General features: G+C 41.2%; 1 protein-coding gene across 2 annotated transcripts in view; it reads right to left on the minus strand.

Moving 5' to 3' along the window:
• Nucleotides 1-19,868: 19,868 nt before the first annotated feature.
• Nucleotides 19,869-24,996, minus strand: part of PDZRN4 (PDZ domain containing ring finger 4) — a 376,475-nt gene continuing 371,347 nt past the window's right edge. For both annotated transcript variants that reach the window (XM_053557729.1, XM_053557730.1), the window contains one exon: nucleotides 19,869-24,332. In XM_053557729.1, the coding sequence (XP_053413704.1) occupies nucleotides 22,806-24,332 (1,527 nt within the window). In that variant the 3' untranslated portion in view covers nucleotides 19,869-22,805. The remainder of the gene's footprint in view (nucleotides 24,333-24,996) is intronic.

The raw sequence follows: 24,996 nt of genomic DNA on the forward strand, positions 1-24,996 counted from the left end.
GAGTTCTTTTCATGGGCGTATTACCTCAGGATGCAGCATTCTGTTTGAAGACTGTTGCCATTAAGAGGTATTTAGCTGTTATTGAAAGTTTTCAAGGCTTACGAGTCAGTCTATACCTCTACTGTCTGGACTCTGATGAACCAAAGTACAGAATACGGTTGACAATGGACTGTGTCTATCCCTTTGGAAATGAAATGGAATTAAAATTGGTACTTAAAATTAAATGAGGTGAGGTTCTACGTATCAAGTAAATATAAAGTATTTAAAAGAAAATGCTACCGATGATAGAAAGGTACAAAAATTGTTCCTGGCATGAATAATTCACCAACTCTCGCATGGTGTAAGTCACCTCCTAATGTGCATTTCTTGCCATTTAATAGTGGCTGTTTCTGAAGAAATATGGAAATTGGAATATTTTAATAACTTTCTATATGAAAGATGATGAGACTGCCTAAATGATTAAGAGGAAGATATGTTATAATGAACTAAAGCCACTCGAGTGTAAGGTAATTTTAATTCAAATCTCCATCTGCTTATGTATAATTAAGACTCATTTAACAAGTTAATGCCTAACAGAGAGAACTGATAAGTTTGATATTAAAGCTCTTAAGAGAAGTAAATTAAACTGTCTGGGTTGAACTAGTCTTTGGTTTTAATTTCTTACACCTGAACCTTGATATGAACTTCAGGGTCCACTTCTTTATCCACACCATTCATTTAAGTATGAAGCCAAAGGCAAAAGTGGAGGGGGGGAGAGCGTATCCTTTTTATATTTTAATTTCGGGGATCCTATCCCCTCTAAGGTGTGACAGCATCTTGACTGATAATAAATATTTATGCATTCTGGATTTCCTGCTGTATAGCATCTATATGCTGTTAAGATGGTGATTTCAAAGGCACAAAAATATTTATGCATATTTGAGATTGGCAGCAGGGTTAAATAACCTCAGAAAATAAGAGGAAAAAGCCTTTACAGTGCCAAAAGGGACTGTTTTGATCTGTGGTGAATTTCATGAGCTTGTTGACTGCTTAACTTCCCACTTCAATTTTTCCACAGTTTCTGCCTAAGAGGGTCCAGCCATCACAAATATGGGGTCAACCTTTTAGTCTCTCAGCATAAAAATGTAATTCCCAGTGTATGGCTCCTCTTTTAGGAAGACAATGAATGAGTCTTTCTTTAAATGCTTTTATAACAACAACAAAAAATTCAGGACTCAATTGGAAATTTGAGAATGCAGACTATGTTCCCAGCAGGGTTTTCAGTGAGAGGGGAAGAGTTTTCAATCCTGTCTGGGCAATGCTGATGCTGTAGGACCACAGAGTTAAATCCAACGTTCTTGCTCCTTGTCGGCCATCACATATAACTCCTGTAAGGTCACCTAGAAGTGACAAGTTGTTAAGGGATGATTTTCAAAGATCACAGATTACATGATTGAAACTTTTTGAGCTCTTTCCAGAAATTCATGGTCTAATCACCTTCTCACATGCGTTGTCTGATTCATTTCTTATTTAAGAGCTAGAAAGCATCCTATTGCTTGGATGCTTTTTTTTTTTTTAATACTGATTCTTACTGGTAAAGTAATTTGTGTAAGTTCACAAGGTAGCAGAGAGCTGGGTCTAGTATTTTTATTACCAGTTTAGCATTCTTTCCACTACACGCTGCCTCTTAAATCTATCACATATACTAAACACATTCTTTCTTTCTCACACATGTATAGTACACACATATAATATTTATACAAATACCCAAGTATCTTTTCCATATAAATCAAATATATTACTCACACAATTGAAATATCCATATATTAATTATCCGTATATTAATAGTTTTTCATTTTGTCTTCCACTCTTTAAAACTATACCTTAGAAGTAAAGTGAACATTGGCTAGAGCTTTGAAATTATGTAGGAAAGCAAAACCCATATAGAAAAACATTCTGGTTACTCCTTCAGGAAGTATATATTGTTTTTCCTAGAAAGGACTGTCTCTAGAAAGGTTTCATTCACCAAATTATTGACGAATTTGCCAGCTACTTAGAATAGGCATGTTCACTCCCAATTTGCTCCTGCAATAACAGGCCTCCCTTGGTGTGTGCACTGCAATTGGAGACATTCCTCAGAGACAGTGAGATATTAGGCTTTTAAAAAGGCAAATATTTAATTTGTTTTGTAGAAGTGGACATGCTCACATGTTGTTGAGAATGCAATTGTAATAATTTTCTGGAGGGTATTTTAGCAATAAGATTCAAAAGGCTTACACATTATCATATTCTTTGATCCAATGGGCTGACCCTTGGTTATTTATCCAAAGGGACTACTCAGATTAGTACACACAGCTGTATGAGCAAGTATGTTTATTGCATCATTATCCGTTATACCAATAGCAAACAGCAAGAAAAAGGAAAAAGAACAAAGGGGAATTGCTAAATAAGTTACAGATCTCTATAAAAATATTCTAAACACTCGAAATGATGTTGCATATACACGATTATTGTTGTAGAAAGATATTTAAACTATAGCATTAAATCAAACAATAAAGATACAATTTTGTCATATGATTTATTTGTAGTAAAAATCCTACATATAGTTAGAGGTGGATTCTTCTGGCTGCAGTGAATGGAGACTTCCTGAAGTTACTATAAAACTGGTGGTCCGTAGTGAACATACATAGGAAGAGAAGGGACACAGGAATCTGTATTTTAGCCCTCATGTGAAGCCAGAAGAAATTTTGTTACCAGTCATCCCCCCAAAAAGCATAAACTGTGCTACTCAAGCCTTATGCAGAGAGAGATTAGATAGTCACTCACAAGCTGGTCACCAGCTTCCTTGTCTCAGTAGGAATCCCTACTCTATTTCTGTACCATTGTGGAGATTCTTTCTGCTTCTCTCTGAATGTCTTTTGGCTTAAGGCTCAGCTTCTCAGCTAATAATTAACTGATAATCTTTTCAATGCTCCAGTTCAAATTCTTAGCAGATTTTTAAAATGTTTGAAAAAATATATGAAATTGGCAATAAAAATTGTACAATTTATTGTGTATAAGAGATTGTTTTAAAATATGTATATAATGTGTAATTGCTGGGTCAAAATTATTCACATGCATTACTGCACATATTTTTTTCATAATACTTAAAACCTACTCTTAATTTTTAAGAATACAATTGTTGGGTGGGCATGGAGGGTCACATCTACAATTCCAGCACTTTGAGAGGCCAAGGAAAAAGGATTGCTTGAGGCCAGGAGTTTGAGACCAGGCTGCGCCTGTAGTTACAGCTACTTGGTGGGCTAAGGAGGGAGTATCACTTGAGCCCTGGAATTCTACGTTACAGTGAACTGTGATTGCGCTACTATACTCCAGCCTCCTGGGTAACAGAGTGAGACCCGCCTGTGGCTCAATGAGTAGGGCGCAGGCCCCATATGCCGAGGGTGGCGGGTTCAAACCCAGCCTCCGCCAAACTGCAACAGAAAAATAGCTGGGCGTTGTGGCGTGCGCCTGTAGTCCCAGCTGCTCGAGAGGCTGAGGCAAGAGAATCCTGTAAGCCCAAGAGTTAGAGGTTGCTGTGAGCCGTGTGACGCCACGGCACTCTACCCGAGGGCGGTACAGTGAGACTCTGTCTCTACAAAAAAAAAAAAAAAAAGAAAAAAGTATATTATATGTACTATCTAGCAAATTTGGTCCTGTTGATATCAGTTTGGGCAATTCTTGTCTACCAGGCCACTTCTTAAGAAGATGGCTAGCCTCAAGTTTGCATACCCTTTGGTTAGATGCCCACTTTGGTTTCATCTAACTTTGGTTAGATGTGGTTCAATCAACTATGGGTAGGGGTGTGGTTTTTCATGCTACCAGGTGGTGACCTATGAAAAACATCTGCATTTAGAAAAGAAATAAGTATGTCTTAGACATCCTGAGCTTAGCTTCTCTGGCACAGATGCACCATAAGATTGCCAGTGGCTTTTTTTGGATGCCCATATATGGGTCTTTATTAAAAACAGATTCCCCCCCCTTTATTTCCCCTTATAACAACTCCATTGCTATTAAAAATAGTTATCATATCCCATATTTCTTATAATCATCACTGCTTCCTTACTGGACAAATGCAGTTACTTAGAAACCATTTGGTTTCTTAAAATGTTGATTTCAACAGGTACTTAACCTCAAGCAACCACAGGTGATGCTGTGCACGCTTACATTTCTAAAATCTCATTTTCCCATCTTTAAGGAGGTCATTACGTGTTTACATAAAAGCAAAAGGGTAATTCCATTCTAGAATCTTATCTCAGATCATTTCTGATACTAAGAACCATATAGATGACAGTCTAAGCAGGTGAATAGAAAATGCTTTAAATTAAACAGTTTGTTTGATACAGGGACTCCACCCAGGATGATGACAAAGCTGAGAATGAGACAATTCAAAAATTAGAAGGTCATGGGAGCCCACTAACACCCTTAGTAAGGCAGGGTCACAGGCATTCTGGAGCCAGGGGTACCTTGTAGGTTCTGGAACTGTGGTCTGCCTGTCTGGAGGGAGCTTTTGCCCTGGAGAAGATGCGGTTTCTGCAGGCGAGGCTGCCTCAGGGAGAGAAGGAGGGGCCAGAAGCAGATGGAGAGGATCCAGTGGAGTTTGAGCTCAGAGATGCTCCTTTAAGGCCACAGAAGGGGTCTGATTAACATTCACTTAGTTATATCTTTCTGTAAAATTAAGACTTTGCAAATGTAATTAGTGACTGCTGCCTGTTTCTGCTTGACTTCCTTTCACACTTCTTATCATGCCAACCGTTGATGGAGTGGCCGTGGACATTTTGTTGCTCGGACTAAAAGAAGAGATGAGTTGAGAATAAGTTGGGGTTTAGTAGGATATATTTATGTGCTTCATAGTTACTTATGTATACAACCAGCTTATCTGTAGCATAGGTTTTAGGAATCACCTTCCACCCTAAGTCACTTAGAGACATTATACAAAAGAGAAGGGCTGGCGCTGATACTGTGCTGTGAATTTGTCCTGCTATTTCTGACAGTGACAGCATTTGAGTATCAGAGGAGAAACAAGGTTTAAAGTATACAGAGTTAGAAACTAGAGGAAATCTTTTCAAGCTTTTCTGCTCATGGAAAGAAGAAACTTGAAAGAGGCTTTCCCTAAATTCACAACTATCCTACAAATTTACATGACAATCATGAGAAGATAAAATATCTTGAACTGTCAGTAATCAAGTTTTGGTAAACTGTGTGTGATAAAGGAAACTGTGTGAATGATCTTTTTATTTTCTTCCATCAACACAAAATAATTGTCATATAAAAGGACAATCAAAGAACAGGCAGTTAAAAACCCAGGAGGAATAGTTAGCAAACACGTGAAGGTATGTTTGGTAGATAATTAACAAAAATATTCATTTAAAACTTTTATGAGGTGATATTTATAAGCTCTTCAAAATTCATAGTTGTTTGCATTTTCCTTTTATATTCTAAATAAATGTTTACTTTTATGCCTAATTTTGAATTCATAATTTTTATTTATTTATTTTTTAAATTAATTAATTAAGTATTAAGTCATAGCTGTGTACATTAATGCAATCATGGGGCACCATACACTGGTTTTATAGACCATTGGATTACTCCTACGGTGCATCTTACAAGGGTACATGTAAAACTTAGTGGACGTGTCTCAACACAATAACTAAGAAAATGCCAGGAAAGCTATGTTAACCAGTATGATGAAAATATGTCAAATGAATTCATAATTTTTAAATTATTTTTTTTAGTTAGGACCTCTGAATGTGTAATGCACAGGTCCCACAAAACTTAAAACGCAAATACAAATGGTGTGGCTTTTCCTTCCTCTTCCCTGTTCTCCTATCACGGACTCCCACTGACTGAGTTCAGCTGATATGGGACACAAACCAGAGTATCAGCAGAGCAGAAGGAGAAAAATGCACTGAGGAGCAAAGAAGCCCTAGGAGGGACAACAGGTCCTTTCATAATCTGCTGGTAGGAGTTAAAATCATGCCTCATCTCTGGAAGGTAGTATTTAGGATAGCAACCACCCAAATCACAAATGTATATACTCATTGATCCTGCAGTTCCTCTTCTAGAAACTTATCTGGGATATACTCATACATGAAATGACAGACAGGCACTTACAGTTATTAATTGAGGCATTGATTACAATAGCTAAATGTCAGAGACATAGTATACACAAATGACAGATTAACGCATTTATGGTCTATCAGGACAATGGAATATCATTTCCTATTTAAAAAAAGTACAAACAAAAGAAAGAAGAAACTATTTATGGAAAAATGTGGAGTGATATTAATTAAAAATGGGTTATTCGGTTATGTTACCATTCACGTAATTATGATTCATAATCCCCCAGCTGAAAATTTATAAATCTCTGAAAACAACTTTTTTTCCCATAAATAATTGTGTCGCAAAACCTGACCTCAACATAGGAGCTATTTACATTTATAAAGATAGTCATAGTTAAATATTTATATGTGTTGCTGAAGAAATATTTATATATTAGGTTACTGAGGGCTTCCCCAGATGCGACCTGGAATGTTTCTAAGACTCATTCTCTACACTTGCAGGGCTTCAGAAGAGCTGGGAGGACGCTTGAGCTAGGAAGACATTTGCCTTCCACTCTTAAGGAGTCAGGAATGTGACATTTGGAACCCAACCACCCCATATAAGCAGGGCCTGGGAGGAAGAAGGGCAATTTCAATTTGACATACCCCTCACCTCCTTGACATTCAGCAGGTTCCCCTCCTAGTAACGGGGTCTTTGTCACCATGAAGGAGCTTAGTTGAAGGAGAGAAAGCCAGTGGTGCCCTTTACAGATCCTCCTCCTGTCCCTGCCTCTCATTCTCTGCTCCGTATGTGTACTTATAATATCTCATGAGACATCGCTACCTTCATTGTCCTATCGGCACCTTAAAAATCAACATGCCAAAGACCAAAATGTTCACCTTTCCTTTCAAAACCTCTTTCTGATGTTCTGCCGAGTGGTACCATCATTCACCCAGTTCCCTAACCAGAAGCCTGACTCCATCCTCATGACCTTCCTCCCTCTGCTGACCCATTCTCTATCTGGTCAGTGCCTGAGACCTGGCTATTCTACTCCCTTAGAGAGTTGATAAATAAAATACGCAACACCAAGTTAAATGCAGATTCCAAACAGTAAGTAATTTTAAATATAAGTGCATTCCCCATACGCACTTAGATGGAAAAAATTATTCACTCTTTTTCTGAAATTCAGATTTAACAGGGTACCCTGTCTTTTTATTTACTAAATCAGCAAAGTGAGTTCTTAACATCTGGCAGATCTGCTCCCTTCTCTGCACCCATCAGCCGCTTGTTCAAGCCCTCAACTCTTTTCTTCCAGATGACGGGATAAACCTCCTAACTGGTTGTTGTACTGGTTCAAGATGTTTCCCCAACCCACACTAAGTTTAAACTGATACTAGACTGATCAACACAAATTCAATCACATTCACCATCCCCCATTATTTTTCATATGACGTCCTTCCTGACCTGGCTCAGCCCCTTCTCCCACCCTTCTCTTAACCTGACTTCCAGTCATACTCTATGTTGAGAAACTACCAATGCGTCTACCAGATGGCCACAGAGGTGCTCCCTAGCAATAGGTTTCCTTATGCTAGTGAGGCAGTAACTTTGATGGCAGAGCTCATGGTCATCCACATCAGTGGAAAATCCCTTATCCTTCTCACTTTAAATACATGTCTCTCCTCTACGTCACAATTCGGTCATGTTATGAGAGTGTCTTTCAGAGGGTGGTGACCTTCATTAAAATGGCTCCTAGAAATAACGTATATGATGGCACTGGTTGGTTGGTCATCAACTGGAACAGTGTAAGTATGCCAAGAGATTTTCCCATTTGAACATATCCTTATTTGCTTTACTGGTTGATGAGGAGTTTATCTAAAATAGCTCCAAGGCAAATTATGTATGGCTGTAACAAAAGGAAATTTTGAACTAAATTGTTTATTTATTTATTGGATGTTAGAAGTAAAATAGGGTTTGGAGATCATTTATTCCAATATCTTCATTTTAAAGATGAGAAAAGAGAAGCTCAAAGAAGGGATAATGTAACTTGCTTAGGATCTTGGTATTGGTAGGAATTTGTCTTTTGGGTGAGTCATTACAAAGACTGGGAGGCCAGGGAAGTCTTCCTAGAGACAGTGAGAGCCACTTCCAGTCTCCTGTGTGCTCACTACGCCCTTTATATACTCTGCATCATGTAATCAGATTTCTTTTCACGTGCTCATAGGTTATCTCTGAAAGATAACAAATTTAGCTTGCAACACAGTGAACGTTGCAGACTTTCAAACACGTTTTCTTGTCTTGACTGCTTTGTACTGTTTCTATTTCTTTGTGTATTTCACACAGTACATTTCAATACACATTGATTTTCTGATTAGTGTTCTGTTTTAAAAATGAAGTCAGACTAAGTTAAAAGGACACAAATAGCTGCTCCACTCGCTGGCCCTACTGCAATGAGAAGAGATTATGACTGGTTTCTGGAAACAGTCGGGCAGGAGGTGCTACCCAGAGAACCTCACAGATAGTCCAGGATATGTTGAGAAGCTGCATCTCATTCAATCTAGTCACGTCATTATCTGAGAGGTGAAGTTGAATAAATGTTGTGTTTTATTAACTTTCTTGTTCAAATGCACTTAGGGATTGATTATCTAGTATTGACTATGCCTCCCATAAAACGTCAGACTTTAAGGATCCCTGAGGGTCCTGCAAATGTTTATCGAAGAGATTTTTTACAACATTGTCACATTTTTGATCACAGGCATGGCAGGTAGCACAACAGAAAGGGACAGTAATAAATTTGAGGCAGAATGTAGTCATGTACTGCTTAGATCTAGAGAAACTATTTATAGGCTCAATCACTGATCAGATCCCAAATTCCCCACCACAGACAACATGCAATTCATAAAACAGGCTGACTAGTAAAAGTAGAAACAAATGAAGAAAGTCAGCCCATGTTTGACGATGCAGAGATCACGATGTCAGTACGTGTCCCTCGAGATGATGAGTCTGAAGTGAACCAGTCACTGATATCCCTTCTTAATTAACATGGGGGCAGATAGCAGCAGATAGAAGGGAAACTTTGAGGTAAGACAAGCCTAAGTTTGAATCCAGAATGCATTGCCGAGTAGTTGCAAAACTTACGGGAGATTATTAAAATTGTATTAGCCATACTTTGCCCATCTATAAATTAAAAAAAAAATAGCTAATATCCATTGAGCGCCTGCCTGTGCTATCACTTATCTAGTTTCCTTACATGTGGCAACTCATTTACTTCTCAATCTACGGAAAATGTTATAATTACTTCTATTATACTAGGCAGCAATAAGCTTCACTAACTTGTCTAAGAACACATACCTAGTGACAGATCTGGGAGGTGATAATTAAATAGTGGATATTAATAGTGGATCATATAGTAGGATACCAAATAACAAGCTGGACCCTAGTTTATAGATGGCCTGTGAACACGGGAGCAATGTGTGTTGGTAGATAACGCCATTGTTTGGGGTCTGTGAAAAATGGATGATGCTCAAAATCCTGAAGAGTTGTGGTTTGGCGAAATGGAAGAAATGCTAGAAGGTTTGGATGTGGCAGTCAATACTACCAAGCAGCATACTGTACTCAAGACAGACACACTATGAGGAAAGCAGGATAGACACTACTGGGTGGAAAGCCCAACGCAGGATAGGAAAATACCATGTATGAGTGTTCAGAAATGAGAGCGGCTGTTAATAAGAGGTGGGGATAATCTCTTGGAGGGTTGGGAAGGCATGATGTGAACATTGAGGTGGGATGGACACAGAGTAAGGAGAAGGGTTTCTCCAGCACGTGACACACAAGGAACAAAGAGGTGCCAGAGATGAGAATGGCACGTTGGGGAAACTGTGTACAGAGTCCTGTCTGCTGACAGCAGAGGCAGAGTAGGACACTAGAAGGAGCACAGGACTGTCCCCCAGATAATCAGCGATGTGCTTTGTACTCAGTTCTACAGGGAGATGTCTTACAAAAGAGCAGCATGACTTGGGTGGAAGTAGCAAAACAAAACAAAACCCAAATAAACAAAAATACCTTCAAAACAAACAACAGTACCAAAAGTCATGGCAATCCACCAGCTTTTCTTCAGAGTTAACAAAAATCCTTAACTAATCAATAGGTGACTTCTCTTAGCCAGTTATTTTATTTTATTTTTTGGTAGCTTCCTATAGTTAGTATTGACTGAAATTCTGAAACAATATCATGCATACTTACAGGAATGAATGGTTTGTTTCATTTACATTTTAAGACCATTAAGAAGGTCTTTGGACTGAGAGACAAGATGGCGGACTGAAGCCAGCTTTCAACAAAGGCTCCCGTCCAGAAGGAGAGTTAAGGGACAGGAATTTAGTAAGTATCCTGGTGGACTTGAGCCTCACCAAGAGAGAAGGCTGAAGAACGCACATCAACAACGCTGAGGCAAGTTGTGATCACAAGGACGCAAACAAAAGGTACAAAATCCACCACCAAGCGGACGGGAGTCCCCCTCCCCCATGAGACCGGCTCTGTAGCCCCACAATTGAACAAGTGGGCAGAAATTAAAGCCCCTCCCACTACACTCCACGGGAGAGACCTTCTAAAAACTGGACCTACCTCCCCTACTGGGGTGCCGTGGCGTTCTCCTGCCGGACATAGGGCTGAATAAAACTTTGGGAATCCTTTGCCGGCAACCCTGAATCCCCGGCGCTCCCCTCCCGCCCACTGAGGTCTGGAGGCCTGTCCCCCAGGACTTCGGATCCTTGGGTGATTTCTCAAGGGGAGTGGACAGTCCCCGAGTTGCGACTGGTAGCATTGACTCTGAGGCGCGCCGAGTGAGGAGAGGGCACCGGGCTGAGGGGGAGTCACGCCTCGCGGCACTTCCCTGCGGTGCAGTGCACCAACCCTCCCCGGGCATACGGGGCCCAAGACTGAATCAGACTCTGGCCTCCCCGCTGAGAGCTGAGAACCCCTACTCTCACTCGGGGTCTGAGGGCCTATCCCCCAGGAGTTCGGCTCCTTGGGTGATTTCTCGAGGGGAGTGCACAGTGCCTGAGCTGCGTCAGGTCAGCGCTGACTCTGGGATACGTGAGCGAGGAGAGGGCACTCCGCTGAGGGGAAATCAAGCCTTGGCGGCACTTCCCTGCAGTGCAGTGCAGGAGCCCTCCCCGGGCACAAGACTGAATAAGACTCTGGCCTCCCCGCTGAGAGCTGAGAGCCCCTACTCTCACTCGGGGTCTGAGGGCCTATCCCTCCGGAGTTCGGCTCCTTGGGTGATTTCTCGAGGGGAGTGCACAGTGCCGGAGCTGCGTCAGGTCAGCGCTGACTCTGGGATACGTGAGCGAGGAGAGGGCACTCCGCTGAGGGGAAATCAAGCCTTGGCGGCACTTCCCTGCGGTGCAGTGCAGGAGCCCTCCCCGGACCGTAGTATTGCGTGAAACTGAATGAAACTCTAGCTTCCCCCCGCCCCACTCCCAATCCGGGTCTGGGCGCCCATCCCCCAAGAGTTCTGATTCTTGGGGGATCTCTTAAGGGGTGTGGACCCAGCACAAACTGCGGCCGCTCAGTGCTGACTCTGGGGCGTGGGACAGAGGAGAAAAGGGTCGCCTGAGTGCCCACACCAGAGCAGCAGTTCCCTGGAGGTAGATCAACAGCCGTTTTTTCTTTAACGGCAGAACGCTCACTTCTGGATATTCTGAGGCCACACCCCCTGTCTCCCTGGGCAACCAGAGGAGGCCACCTGTGTCACGACTCACAAACCCAGAAGCCTCCAGGGCGGGGCCGACCCAGAGAGGTGTTCAGACGCAATTCTCCAGCAGCAAAGACGTTTGAACTCAAAACAGCCCGTCTCCTGTAGGCGACGACAGGAACAGAGACAGAACCTCACAAAGTTGTCTGTTCTGTTCTGTTCTGTTAGCAGCATCCATCAGGGACGGGGCTAAGCCTGAGTGAACACCTCCTTCCCATCACCTGCATCAAACACTCAAAGATGTCAGGCCCCATCTCCTCCTGCTAGATAGCGGCAGTCTGCGGGGGCCTGGCAGACTTCCTCGCGATTCAGGCAGGTGCAAACCCCTGGAGTGTCTGTTCACTGCAGGCAACTGGGTTAGCCATCTGCAGAGATACCAGTGACTGGGTCCGACGGAGGGGCAAAGTGGGGAAGGAGACGTTAACCTTCCCAGACTGCTCTGTTTGCGGGGTGGCTCCTCCTGACTCCACGCTGCACTGGAGTGAGCTGTCTCAGAGGAGTCACCAGGCCCCTGTGATCCAGTTCCCAGAGACCTCTTGAACCCTTCCACCTGAGACAAGTGCCGATTGAGACAGTTGATTCGGACCTTTTGAACTGGGCTAATAGACTGAGGACTTTTCAGGTGGTGCCCTGGGTGTGCGATTGTAGGAAGGTTTGATTCTCCTTTTCCAACTGGGGCCAGAGGTGGGCAGGCGGGGTGACTTAATTGCTGATTTTTCCACACAGCTGAGACTTCAAGCCAGAGTAGAAGTTGCAATAGGATAGAACAGAAACCAGCTGAAAACAAGACAGAACCACTTTGCTCCACCACACCAGACAGGGCCCCAGTTTCTCAGGCCACAACACTGTACGGGCCCTCGATAAAACCCCAGGGGAAAAACCAAAGGGAGTAAACCATGGGGCGGAATCAGCGGAAAAACTCTGGTAACATGAATAACCAGAATAGATCAACCCCCCCAAGAAAAGATACGGCAGATGTGATTGAAGATCCCATTCATAAACAACTGGCTGAGATGTCAGAAGTCGAATTCAGAATTTGGTTTGCAGACAAGATTAATAAAATGGAATTAGGAATTCGTGGAGAAATTCAAAAACTGTCTCAAGAATTTAACGAATTTAAAGACAAAACCACCAAAGACTTAGACACACTGAAACAAGAACTTACAGCCCTCAAAGATATGAAAAATACAGTAGAATCCCTCAGTAACAGAATGGAGCAAGCAGAAGAAAGGATTTCTGACATTGAAGATAAAGTCTTCGAATGCTCCCAATCTCTCAAAGAGGAAGAGAAATGGAGAGCAAAAACGGATCACTCACTCAGAGAGCTCTCAGATAATTCGAAAAAACATAACATAAGGGTTATAGGAATTTCGGAGGCTGATGACGTGGCAGCCAAGGGCACAGAGGCCCTTCTACATGAAATTATGAAAGAAAATTTTCCAGACATGCCTAGAGAATCTGAAATTCAGATAGCAGACAGCTTCAGAACCCCAGCACGATTCAACCCCAAAAAGCCATCTCCCAGACATATCATAATTAGCTTCACTAAAGTTAACATGAAAGAGAAGATTCTCAAAGCAGCCCGGCGAAAGAAAACTATAACGTACAAAGGTAAGAATATTAGAATAACTGCAGATCTCTCTGCTGAAACTTTTCAAGCAAGAAGAGGCTGGTCATCAACTTTTAATCTCCTAAAGCAAAAAAACTTTCAACCCAGGATCTTGTATCCAGCTAAACTGAGTTTCATCTATGATGGAGAAATTAAATACTTCAATGACATTCATATGTTGAAAAAATTTGCCATAAGTAAACCAGCTCTTCAGGATGTTCTCAGACCTATCCTCCACAATGACCAACCCAATCCTATACCACAAAAGTAAACTCACTCAGAAACTTCGGATCAAACTCCAACTTCCACACTGGCGAAAGGATTAAAAATGTCCATTGGACCTTTGAAAAACTCGATACCCAAAATTCCACCAGACTTATCCTTACTCTCCATCAATGTGAATGGCTTAAACTGTCCTCTAAAGAGGCATAGGTTAGCTGACTGGATACAAAAACTCAAGCCAGATATTTGTTGCATACAAGAGTCACATCTCAACTTAAAAGACAAATACAGACTCAGGGTGAAAGGATGGTCATCCATATTTCAGGCAAATGGTAATCAGAAAAAAGCAGGTGTTGCAATTTTATTTGCAGATACAGTAGGCTTTAAACCATCAAAAGTAAGGAAGGACAAGAATGGTCACTTCATATTTGTTAAGGGTAATACTCAATATGACGAGATCTCAATTATTAATATCTATGCACCCAACCAGAATGCACCTCAATTTATAAGAGAAACTCTAACAGACATGAGTAACTTGATTTCCTCCAGCTCCATAATCGTTGGAGATTTCAACACTCCCTTGGCAGTGTTGGATCGATCCTCCAGAAAGAAGCTGAGCAAAGAAATCTTAGATTTAAACCTAACCATCCAATATTTAGATTTAGCAGACATCTACAGAACATTTCATCCCAACAAAACTGAATACACATACTTCTCATCAGCCCACGGAACTTACTCCAAAATTGATCACATTTTAGGTCACAAGTCTAACCTCAGTAAATTTAAAGGAATAGAAATTATTCTGTGCATCTTCTCGGACCATCATGGAATAAAACTTGAATTGAGTAACAACAGGAATCTGCATACCCATACAAAAACATGGAAGTTAAATAACCTTATGCTGAATGATAGCTGGGTCAGAGATGAGATTAAGAAAGAAATCACCAATTTTTTGGAACAAAATGACAATGAAGACACAAGCTATCAGAACCTCTGGGACACCGCAAAGGCAGTTCTAAGAGGGAAATTTATAGCACTGCAAGCCTTCCTCAAGAGAACGGAAAGAGAGGAAGTTAACAACTTAATGGGACATCTCACGCAACTGGAAAAGGAAGAACATTCCAACCCCAAACCCAGTAGAAGAAAAGAAATAACCAAAATTAGAGCAGAATTAAATGAAATTGAAAACAAAAGAATAATACAACAGATCAATAAATCAAAAAGCTGGTTTTTTGAAAAGGTCAATAAAATAGATAAACCTCTGGCCAACCTAATCAGGAAAAAAAGAGTAAAATCTCTAATATCATCAATCAGAAACAACAAAGACAAAATAACCACAGACTCATCAGAAATCCAAAAAATCCTTAATGAATATTACAAGAAACTTTATTCTCAGAAATATGAAAATCTGAAGGAAATAGACCGATACTTGGAAGCACGCCACCTTCCAAGACTTAACCAGAATCAAGTGGAAATGTTGAACAGACCCATATCAAGTTCAGAAATAGCATCAACTATACAAAACCTCCCTAAAAAGAAAAGCCCGGGACCAGATGGTTTCACGTCAGAATTCTACCAAACCTTTAAAGAGGAATTAGTACCTATATTACTCAACCTGTTCCAAAATGTAGAAAAAGAAGGAAGACTACCCAACACGTTCTATGAAGCAAATATCACCCTGATCCCCAAACCAGGAAAAGACCCAACAAGAAAAGAAAATTATAGACCAATATCACTAATGAATATAGATGCAAAAATATTCAACAAGATCCTAACAAACAGAATCCAGCAACACATCAAACAAATTATACATCATGACCAAGTTGGTTTTATCCCAGGGTCTCAAGGCTGGTTCAATATACGTAAATCTATAAATGTAATTCAGCACATAAACAAATTAAAAAACAAAGACCATATGATTCTCTCAATTGATGCAGAAAAAGCTTTTGATAATATCCAGCATCCCTTCATGATCAGAACACTCAAGAAAATTGGTCTAGAAGGGACTTTTCTTAAACTGATAGAGGCTATCTACAGCAAACCCACAGCCAATATCATATTGAATGGAGTTAAATTGGAATCATTTCCACTCAGATCAGGAACCAGACAAGGCTGCCCATTGTCTCCATTGCTTTTCAACATTGTAATGGAAGTTTTAGCCACCGCAATTAGGGAAGAAAAGGCGATCAAGGGTATCCATATAGGGTCAGAAGAGATCAAACTCTCGCTCTTCGCAGATGATATGATTGTGTATCTGGAAAACACTAGGGACTCTACTACAAAACTCCTAGAGGTGATCAAGGAATACAGCAGCGTCTCAGGTTACAAAATCAACATTCATAAATCGGTAGCCTTTATATACACCAACAACAGTCAAATTGAAAAAGCAGTTAAGGACTCTATCCCATTCACAGTAGTGCCAAAGAAGATGAAATATTTGGGAATTTACCTAACAAAAGACGTGAAAGATCTCTATAAAGAGAACTATGAAACTCTAAGAAAAGAAATAGCCGAAAATGTTAACAAATGGAAAAACATACCATGCTCATGGCTAGGAAGAATCAACATTATCAAAATGTCCATACTACCCAAAGCAATATATACTTTCAACGCACTCCCTATTAAAGCTCCACTGTCATATTTTAAAGATCTTGAAAAAACATTACTTCGTTTTATATGGAATCAGAAAAAACCTCGAATAGCCAAGACATTACTCAGAAATAAAAACAAAACAGGAGGAATCACACTACCAGACCTCAGACTTTACTACAAATCGATAGTGATCAAAACAGCATGGTATTGGCACAAAAACAGAGAAGTAGATATCTGGAATAGAATAGAGAACCAAGAGATGAATCCAGCTACTTACCGCTATTTGATTTTTGACAAGCCAATTAAAAACATTCAGTGGGGAAAAGATTCCCTATTTAACAAATGGTGCTGGGTGAACTGCCTGGCAACCTGCAGAAGACTGAAATTAGACCCACACCTTTCACCATTAACTAAGATAGACTCTCATTGGATTAAAGATTTAAACTTAAGACATGAAACTATAAAAATACTAGAGGAGAATGCAGGGAAAACCCTTGAAGAAATTGGTCTGGGTGAGTATTTCATGAGGAGAACCCCCCGGGCAATTGAAGCAGCTTCAAAAATACACTACTGGGACTTGATCAAACTAAAAAGCTTCTGCACAGCTAAGAACACAGTAAGCAGAGCAAGCAGACAGCCCTCAGAATGGGAGAAGATATTTGCAGGGTATAACTCTGACAAAGGTTTAATAACCAGAATCCACAGAGAACTCAAACGCATCAGCAAGAAAAAAACAAGGGATCCCATCGCAGGCTGGGCAAGGGATTTGAAGAGAAACTTCTCTGAAGAAGACAGGCACACGGCCTTCAGACATATGAAAAAATGCTCATCATCTTTAATCATCAGAGAAATGCAAATCAAAACTACTTTGAGATATCATCTAACTCCAATGAGACTAGCCTATATCACAAAATCTCAAGACCAGAGATGTTGGCGTGGATGCGGAGAAAAGGGAACACTTCTGCACTGCTGGTGGGAATGCAAATTAATACATTCCTTTTGGAGGGATATATGGAGAACACTCAGAGATCTAAAAATAGATCTGCCATTCAATCCTGTAATTCCTCTGCTGGGCATATACCCAGAAGACCAAAAATCACAACATAACAAAGATATTTGTACCAGAATGTTTATTGCAGCCCAATTCATAATTGCTAAGTCATGGAAAAAGCCGAAGTGCCCATCGATCCACGAATGGATTAATAAATTGTGGTATATGTATACCATGGAATACTATGCAGCCTTAAAGAAAGATGGAGACTTTACCTCTTTCATGTTTACATGGATGGAGCTGGAACATATTCTTCTTAGTAAAGTATCCCAAGAATGGAAGAAAAAATATCCAATGTACACAGCCCTACTATGAAACTAATTTGGGACTCTCACATGAAAGCTATAACCCAGCTACAACTTAACAATAGGGGGAAGTGGGAAAGGGGGGGGTGGGTAGAGGGAGGGGAATCGGTGGGATCACACCTGTGGTGCATATTACAGGGGTATTTGCGAAACTTGGTAAATGTAGAATATAAATGTTTTGGCACAGTAACTGAGATAACGCCGGAAAGGCTATGTTAACCACTGGGATAAAAATGTGTCAAATGGTTTATGAAGTGAGTGTATGATGCCCCATAATCATATCATTGTATACACTTATGATTTAATAAAAAAATTAAAAAAAAAAAAAAAAAAAAGAAAGGACAAAAAAATGCTAACTTAAAAAAAAAAAAAAAAAAAAAAAGAAGGTCTTTGCACTACCTCCAAAGACATAGATTTTGGAAAATGGTGAAAGAAAATGAAAGAGAAAACCAAAACTTTAGATAAGTGGGAAATAATTTACTGGAATTTTTTTTTTAACATTTTTTTCTTTCTAGGAAGAAATGAATTAGTTGATGAACGTTTTGCACTGTTTAAATGTATTAATTGAAAATTAATAGAAATTATTTTAAAATAACTATATAAAGTTAATAGACAAGGAAATTAGTAGAAATTAAATAATAGAAAATAATAAACTCATAAAATCTAAAATTTAGTTAACTTTTAATTAAAGATTAAAGAATATTAGTTTGAAGGACCACCAGATTATTTAGCTACCCAAGGGAAAAGTTACTCAAGGTCTGAGTTACAAGCTCTCATGGAGACTTTGGGAGGTCAAGGCAGGAGGATCACTTGAGGCCAGGAGTTTGAGACCAGCCTGAGCAACATAACGAGATCCTATCTCCCTCCCTCCAAAAATCAGAAAATTAGCTAGGCCTGTTTGGCACATTCCTGTAGTTCCAGCCACTTAGGAGGCCAAGGCAGGAGGATTGCTGAAGCCCAGGAATTTGAGGTTGCAGAGAGCCATGATGATGCCACTGAACTTCAACTCCAGAGACAGAGTAAGACTCTATCTAAAAAAAAAGAAAAAAGAAAAAGGTGATCCTTGATTAATAGTCTCAGGCACTCAGATTTTATCCTATCTTCAGGAAAAGACCCCTGAAGGTACCTGAGCACAGTGAAGGAAGTGATGCTTAGGAGGGCAAGAATTGCCTCGATATAGGAGAGGCTGGGAAGACAGCAGAGGGAGAAGAGGCTGAAGTTAGGAGGCAGGAGACAGTGACCAGCCTGCAGGTGACTTAAGAGAACTGGAAACAATCTGATACACTTTGAAGAAAAATTAACAGTACTTTGTGACTGACCAGCCAAAAGAGACATTTAAGAAGGCTCGGGTGAGACCATGTGAACAGTGGCACAAAACGAGTAGTTGGAGGCGGAGAGCAGAAGCTCATTAGACAAAGACTGTGTTTAGGTGGAGGATTTAGACACACAGAAGGACATGCGTTAAAGCAGTATCTATCAGTTGTGGAAAGGCTCCCTGAGCAGTGTCTTCTCAACCCATAATAGTATTGTGTTCATAATGAAACAATCTGCACAAAATAGAATGGCAACGGGAGCTTCATGGCGTACATCGAAGAAATATCCAGTGAACATGTTTTGTTTTCCGCCCCCTTAGGTCCTTCGCATATGGATCTGCAGACCCAACAAAGGCATGGCTTAAGCAACAAAGAATATATTTGAGTCAAATTTGAGTTACTGTGGCAGGGGAAACACCTGTAAGTTACCTTGGTATGTGCTCCAGAGAACAAAAGAGAGGCTCAAGCTTTTAAAAAAAAAGCAGTCATCACGGGTGGGGGTGGGGAGATTACAAAAGTTTTTCAACTATTGGCGTGAAATATGTAAAGCAGCCTAGGCATCAGAGGACAGGTTGTAACACTTAAAAGGGTGGCCTGTGGTTGGGAACCTCCAAGTTCAGCAGGAAGTAGTAAGCAGATGTTCTGGCAGTTGATCAGCCAGGGAGTTGTGACCTCTAGGGTCAAGTATTTTTTGCAAGGTATGCTAGAGGCTCAAGCTGACACAGCCTCCCAGCCCCATCTTAGATGCCTTCACTAACCCACCGCCACTTTCCTTCATCAGATCCTCACACCAATTTCTGTCACACCGCAAATATAAAAAGCCAGAAGAAATATGGAATTTTAGATGTAAGCCCAAGTACAATATTTTTCCTCTTTACACTCACATATGTCTTTGGAACTGAAATAAAATATTCCACATAAAACCAATTATTTTTCTTTGCTGAGCAACACATTTATTATTCATTTACTGAAAAACATGTTTAGCACAAAGATACGTAGAAAGATAAAGCATAACACTTTCCATATTGTCACTCATTTTTGAAAAAGAGGCATTTCTCAGTGTAGAAATGTATAATATGTAGAACTGTATAAATACGGACGTGAAAAACACCTACATCACATTTCCCAGAAATTGGCAAGCACATTTGGCCTTAATAAAAATAAACTTCAAATAGTAGTTTCGGAAACACTGCATTCTGTGAGATACAGAATTTCTTCTGGAAAAGAAGGTTTCTTTTGGAAACCTTCTATACAGGTTTCTTCTGGAAAAACCTCCATGTTGGTTCCAAATGATGTTATCTAGAGTAGTAATTTAAAGGAAATGAATGTTTAATCCTAGTTGTGTGTCAAGGGAATAAACAATAACCATAGGTATTGGGTCTGAGAAGAACTGAGCTCTTAAAATAGACTTTCTAATTGAAAACCTTTAAGATCAAAACTTAACTCTAGGTGCCTAAAGGCTAACTCAAGGTACACTTGGAAGAGTAGTCCTATTCATTGGATTAACAGTGGATAAATCAGAAGTGATGAAGTTTTCATCACTAAGTTACTTAGGTTGCCATTACTATCACTATCTTAAAATTTTTGAGTTCAGCTTTTAGTGTATATAAATAAGATTAGTTTCTTTTCATCTTTGTGAAAAGAAAGATAAGATAATTTGAAAGGGTAAAAAAGTAAGAAAAATAGTAACAAAAGGACCAGTATGTGGAGGAGAGAGACAAATGAATAAACTAATTTAGCTCAACTACAATTCATCAATAATCCAATGGCATTCTACCAGAAGCTTACAGAGACAGAGGGGGACACGGGAGCCTCCCTCTATGAACTTAAAATCTGTTTAGGAAGACAGTACGTTCTATGTATGAAAATAACAAAATAATAGCATTTCCAAGGTAAAACAACATGCTAATAGCATATGCCAAAAAGCTGAAATAATCTGATGTCATCAAAACAGGCCAAAACATCTATGTGATCACACTCTAAGGGAGGTGTAGGATTTGTCACAGAAACCCAGGCAGGAGAATAGCATACGCTAACTTAAGCGGAAATTTGCAGGCTGTTAAAGGGCCTGGAGTAATTCAGAGAAGGTAGAAGAACAATAGGCAAGTCATGCCAGTTGAGGGAGTGCTGTGAATAGAAGGCAGAGGCATAGGAGTCTGATTCAAGAGCCAGTAAGGAGCCACTGCAGGTTTTTAAACAGGAAAGTAGCTTCAGAAATATGCAGATGTTGTACATTCATTATGTTAAAACAGTCTGCTAGGTTGAATGAAAATTTGATCAAACTCATATTTGCATGCACAAAGTTTGATCTGGCCTTTCACTCTGGAGGCAGTATGATTGACATGCAATGTGGTTCATATGTTTATGTGATGAAAAGCTTGATTTAAAAAGTCTGTCTAGTCATCTAACGGTCTTGCCTTTTAATGAACTATGTATAAAGCATTTATAGTTGACTATGCTGAAATTATTGCAAAGATGGTTCCTCCACATTTAGTCCCAATTAGCTAAATAAATTCACGTAGTGCTGAACTTGGGACTGAACTGTGTACCTGCAAAATTCAGATGTTGAACCCACACCTCCAGTGTATTTGATCTTGAACCTCTTAGCCTCCAAAACAATGAAAAATACAGAGGGCGCCCCCCCCACCATGTATACACATTTTAAGAGATGTTATCTATGGATTACTTTTCAAAGGTGAATTGAAGGTATGGTTATTGGTCAAGTGTACCAATACATGCAATGTATATCCATTTTACCTGTAATTCGTACACTTTGGGGGAATAATCAATTTTCCTTCCGAGATCTGTTAAATATATATGTTGCTTAAGCTACCCAGTCTATGGTATTTTGTTATGGTAGGCAGAGCAAACTGACATATATTACAGCGTTATAAACAGTCTTGGACACTCCACTGATCCTCTCTCTCCATGGTTTTCCCGAAAATTTTCTTGGCTTTTCCTTCCATGGGTAGCAGGCAAAGGAAACACAAACAAATGTTTATTGAATGTTTAGCTAGCATCTGTTAGATACTGGGCATCTATTGTCTACCTTAATCCTGGTAGGAAAATGTGACGCAATCATCTCTAGGAAGTGTTTCAAGACAACTTTATTGGAAAAAATTGATAGAAACTGTATACATTTTATAAGCTGCAATTAGGAGTCTTCTAAATAGTATCATATGTAAACTGATTTTGTATCTGATAACTGCAGTGGATGATGAAAATAAAACACTCCTTGATAACTTTTTATTAAGGATAATCAATAATTTATTTCTCTTTTCTTGTCACAATTACCACCATTATCTAGCTACATGACCAATGTCACTCTGGACCACAGGAAGATCGCGCTGCGCACCTACACTTTTACTGAGACAAAGACAACAGCCATTTATGTGTTCAATGTACAACAGGATGTTAAAAAGAGGCGTGGATTTCGTGTGTAAAACGAGATGTGGCACGTGATTTATTATTAACGGGTCTGATTTAAAACATATTCTAACCAAGCATAGAAATGTTTTGGCATCGAGTTGTTATTAAAGTAGAAAATAAGCGAACTAGAGAAATAAATCCGGATTTTAACTTAGAATAGGTACACGAAAGTAGGAAATTAATTGGCTCCTCGGTATTTCTATGCAAGTGTTTTCTTGTTGTTGTTTTCTTTCTGTGTTTTTTTTTTAATAAACGAGTAATATGAATATATCACAAGTTAAAGAAAGATCTTAGCCCCCAAAGGGAGGTACCCATATATGAAAGAAAGGAGAAAATTGCCAGGCATTTTTGCTTACAAAAAATTTAAACTATAAAGAGTCCCAAAATATATATAAAAACGCCGCATTGAACGAGGCAATCGTACTCTACCCAAACCGGTAGCACCCTCCTAAAACCAGCCTTCTCCTTCACTGGGTCATACGGTGGTGACGGACAGGAAGGCGTTGTGGACCCTGGTGCCGTCCGGGGACTTGGCCCCGTGGGTCATCAGTTCCTGGATGGTCATCCAGTTGTCCAGGATTTTCTTGTTCCTCTTTCTCATCATCTTTTTGTGGCTCAGCTCGAGGATGCTGAGCTCCCTCTTGCCCTCGCCGCCGCTCTGCGGGCTCTCCCGGAGGCACTCGAGCCGGCTGCGCAGCAGGACCTCGCGGCGCCGCCGCTGCTCGCGCGCGCGCGCCAGCTGCTGCCTGCGCTCCTCCCTGCTCCAGTAGCGGCCCATCTTCAGCTCGCTGACGGCGTCGTCGTCGGTGGTCATGCCGCTGCGCTCCTCCTTGATCTTTAAGGCGCGCTCCTTCAGGATGCGGTCCCGCACGGGTCTCTTGGTGATGTACCGCGTGCCGTCGCTGCGGATCTTCACCTTCCACTCCATCTTGGGCTCCGCGCCCTTCTGGGCGTCCTTGCTCGCGCCCACCAAGCTGAGCTGGCTCTGGGCGTACTCGACGGCCGACTTCTGCTGGATCAGCTGCATGTAGCTTTGGTAATGCCGGGCGTGCGCCGGGATGTTGGCGCAGCGGTAGGAGGAGCCGTGGTAAGGGGACAGGTACGGGATGGGCTGGCCCGCCGTCTGCTCGGGGTCGGGGAGCTGCTTGCTGTCCAGTGCCTTCTCCTGGCTTTCCGTGCTGCAGCCTGGCTCCGCGGTTGTGGTTTTGGTGGAAGCCGACTCCCTGCCACTGTGTCCGGAAGAGGAGCGCTGGGCCGCCATTGTGCTGCTCAGGTTTTTCTTATTGGTGAGGTTGATCATTCTTGGCAGGGAACTGTCCGGGGACCGGTCCACGGTCAGGGGGGTGCTCCTGCAGCTCTCCGCTGTGTTGTAAGCGCTGGAACTGTCCTTGTCGGACTTCTCTGGATGCTCCATGATGTCGTCCAGTTTCCCCCTTTGCGTATTGATGCTGGTGTTGTAATTCTGGAATCCTCCGTCGTGCAGCGCCCAGATGTCTCCATACTCCTGGGTCACTTTCTGGAGCCTGTGAGCCTGCATGATGTTCTGGCACTCAAGCTCAATGTTTCTTAGCTCCTCGTTGAGCAGCTGCAGCTCATGCTCCACGCCCTCCTGCTCCCCTGAATTGCACTCGATGGTGCTGCTGGAGTAATACAGGTCGTACTCGGCGTGGTTGCGAATCTTGCATTTGAGCTCCAAGAGCTGCCTGAATCTTTCACACTCCTCATCGTGGTTGCCGGTGCAGTCGGAGTCAATGCATTCGCCAGACACGAAGCTCTCGTTGTAGCGAAGCTCCACGCTTCCTAGGGTGTCCTGGCTCTGCCCCAGCGCCCCCGCGCTCTTCAGGGACGCGCCGTTGGGGTCCTCAGCGGCGTTCTCCTGCTCGGAGCTCTCCTCCTGTCTCAGGCTCTCATCCGTGCGCCCCACTCCGCTGTCCTTCTCCGGGTTGTTAGAGGAGGATGTCGCTGTATCTGTCGTCCCTTCTTCTTCCTCATGCTTTTTTGGCTAAAAAAAAAAAAAATGATAATAATATCGAGAGAACAAAGAAAATTAATGGCTTTGAAAAACATGGATTGTTGAGAAACTTGATTGAGGAACAATGCTTCTTGGCAGTTCCTAGAAGGCTGCTTTAATTTTAGTATCCATTACGATTTTAGAAATAATGACGATTAGCTCATAGCAGCTTTGAATGCCGCAAAATAAAGGAAACAAAAGCTGCTTGAATGTAGCTGTGATATACATGAGAGGACAAGTTTGACTAAATGATTCCTTTTGTTAGGTTTTCTCTTACTTGGGAAACTGGGGTGAATATATATAAATGAAATGACTTTAGGTATTTCTGAGGTAATACTCAAAAAGAATGTCTCAAGGGTCTTCAGCAATTTGGAAGCCTGGAGTTCAGGATCCAAAATCACTTTCTCCCCTCTAATTTTTCTCAAGTTTAGAGAAAACTTCATTGACCATAAAGCCCTGGTCATGGTAAGACAGACTTCACAATGTTGCAAGTCTAAGTTAACATTATGTACCGGAGTCTAGACCCTTCCCATCTACAAACAAGGAGCTTAACTCCAGGTGGAATTAGGTTCTCCGTAATGGAGAGGTCTGGAAGCAAAGCTCCAGGGCTGGAACTCTTAGGTGTCCAGGAAGCCTCCAGGACACACAGGCTCCG

Source organism: Nycticebus coucang, chromosome 12, assembly GCF_027406575.1.
Source record: "Nycticebus coucang isolate mNycCou1 chromosome 12, mNycCou1.pri, whole genome shotgun sequence".
NCBI classification, from domain to species: Eukaryota; Metazoa; Chordata; class Mammalia; order Primates; family Lorisidae; genus Nycticebus; species Nycticebus coucang.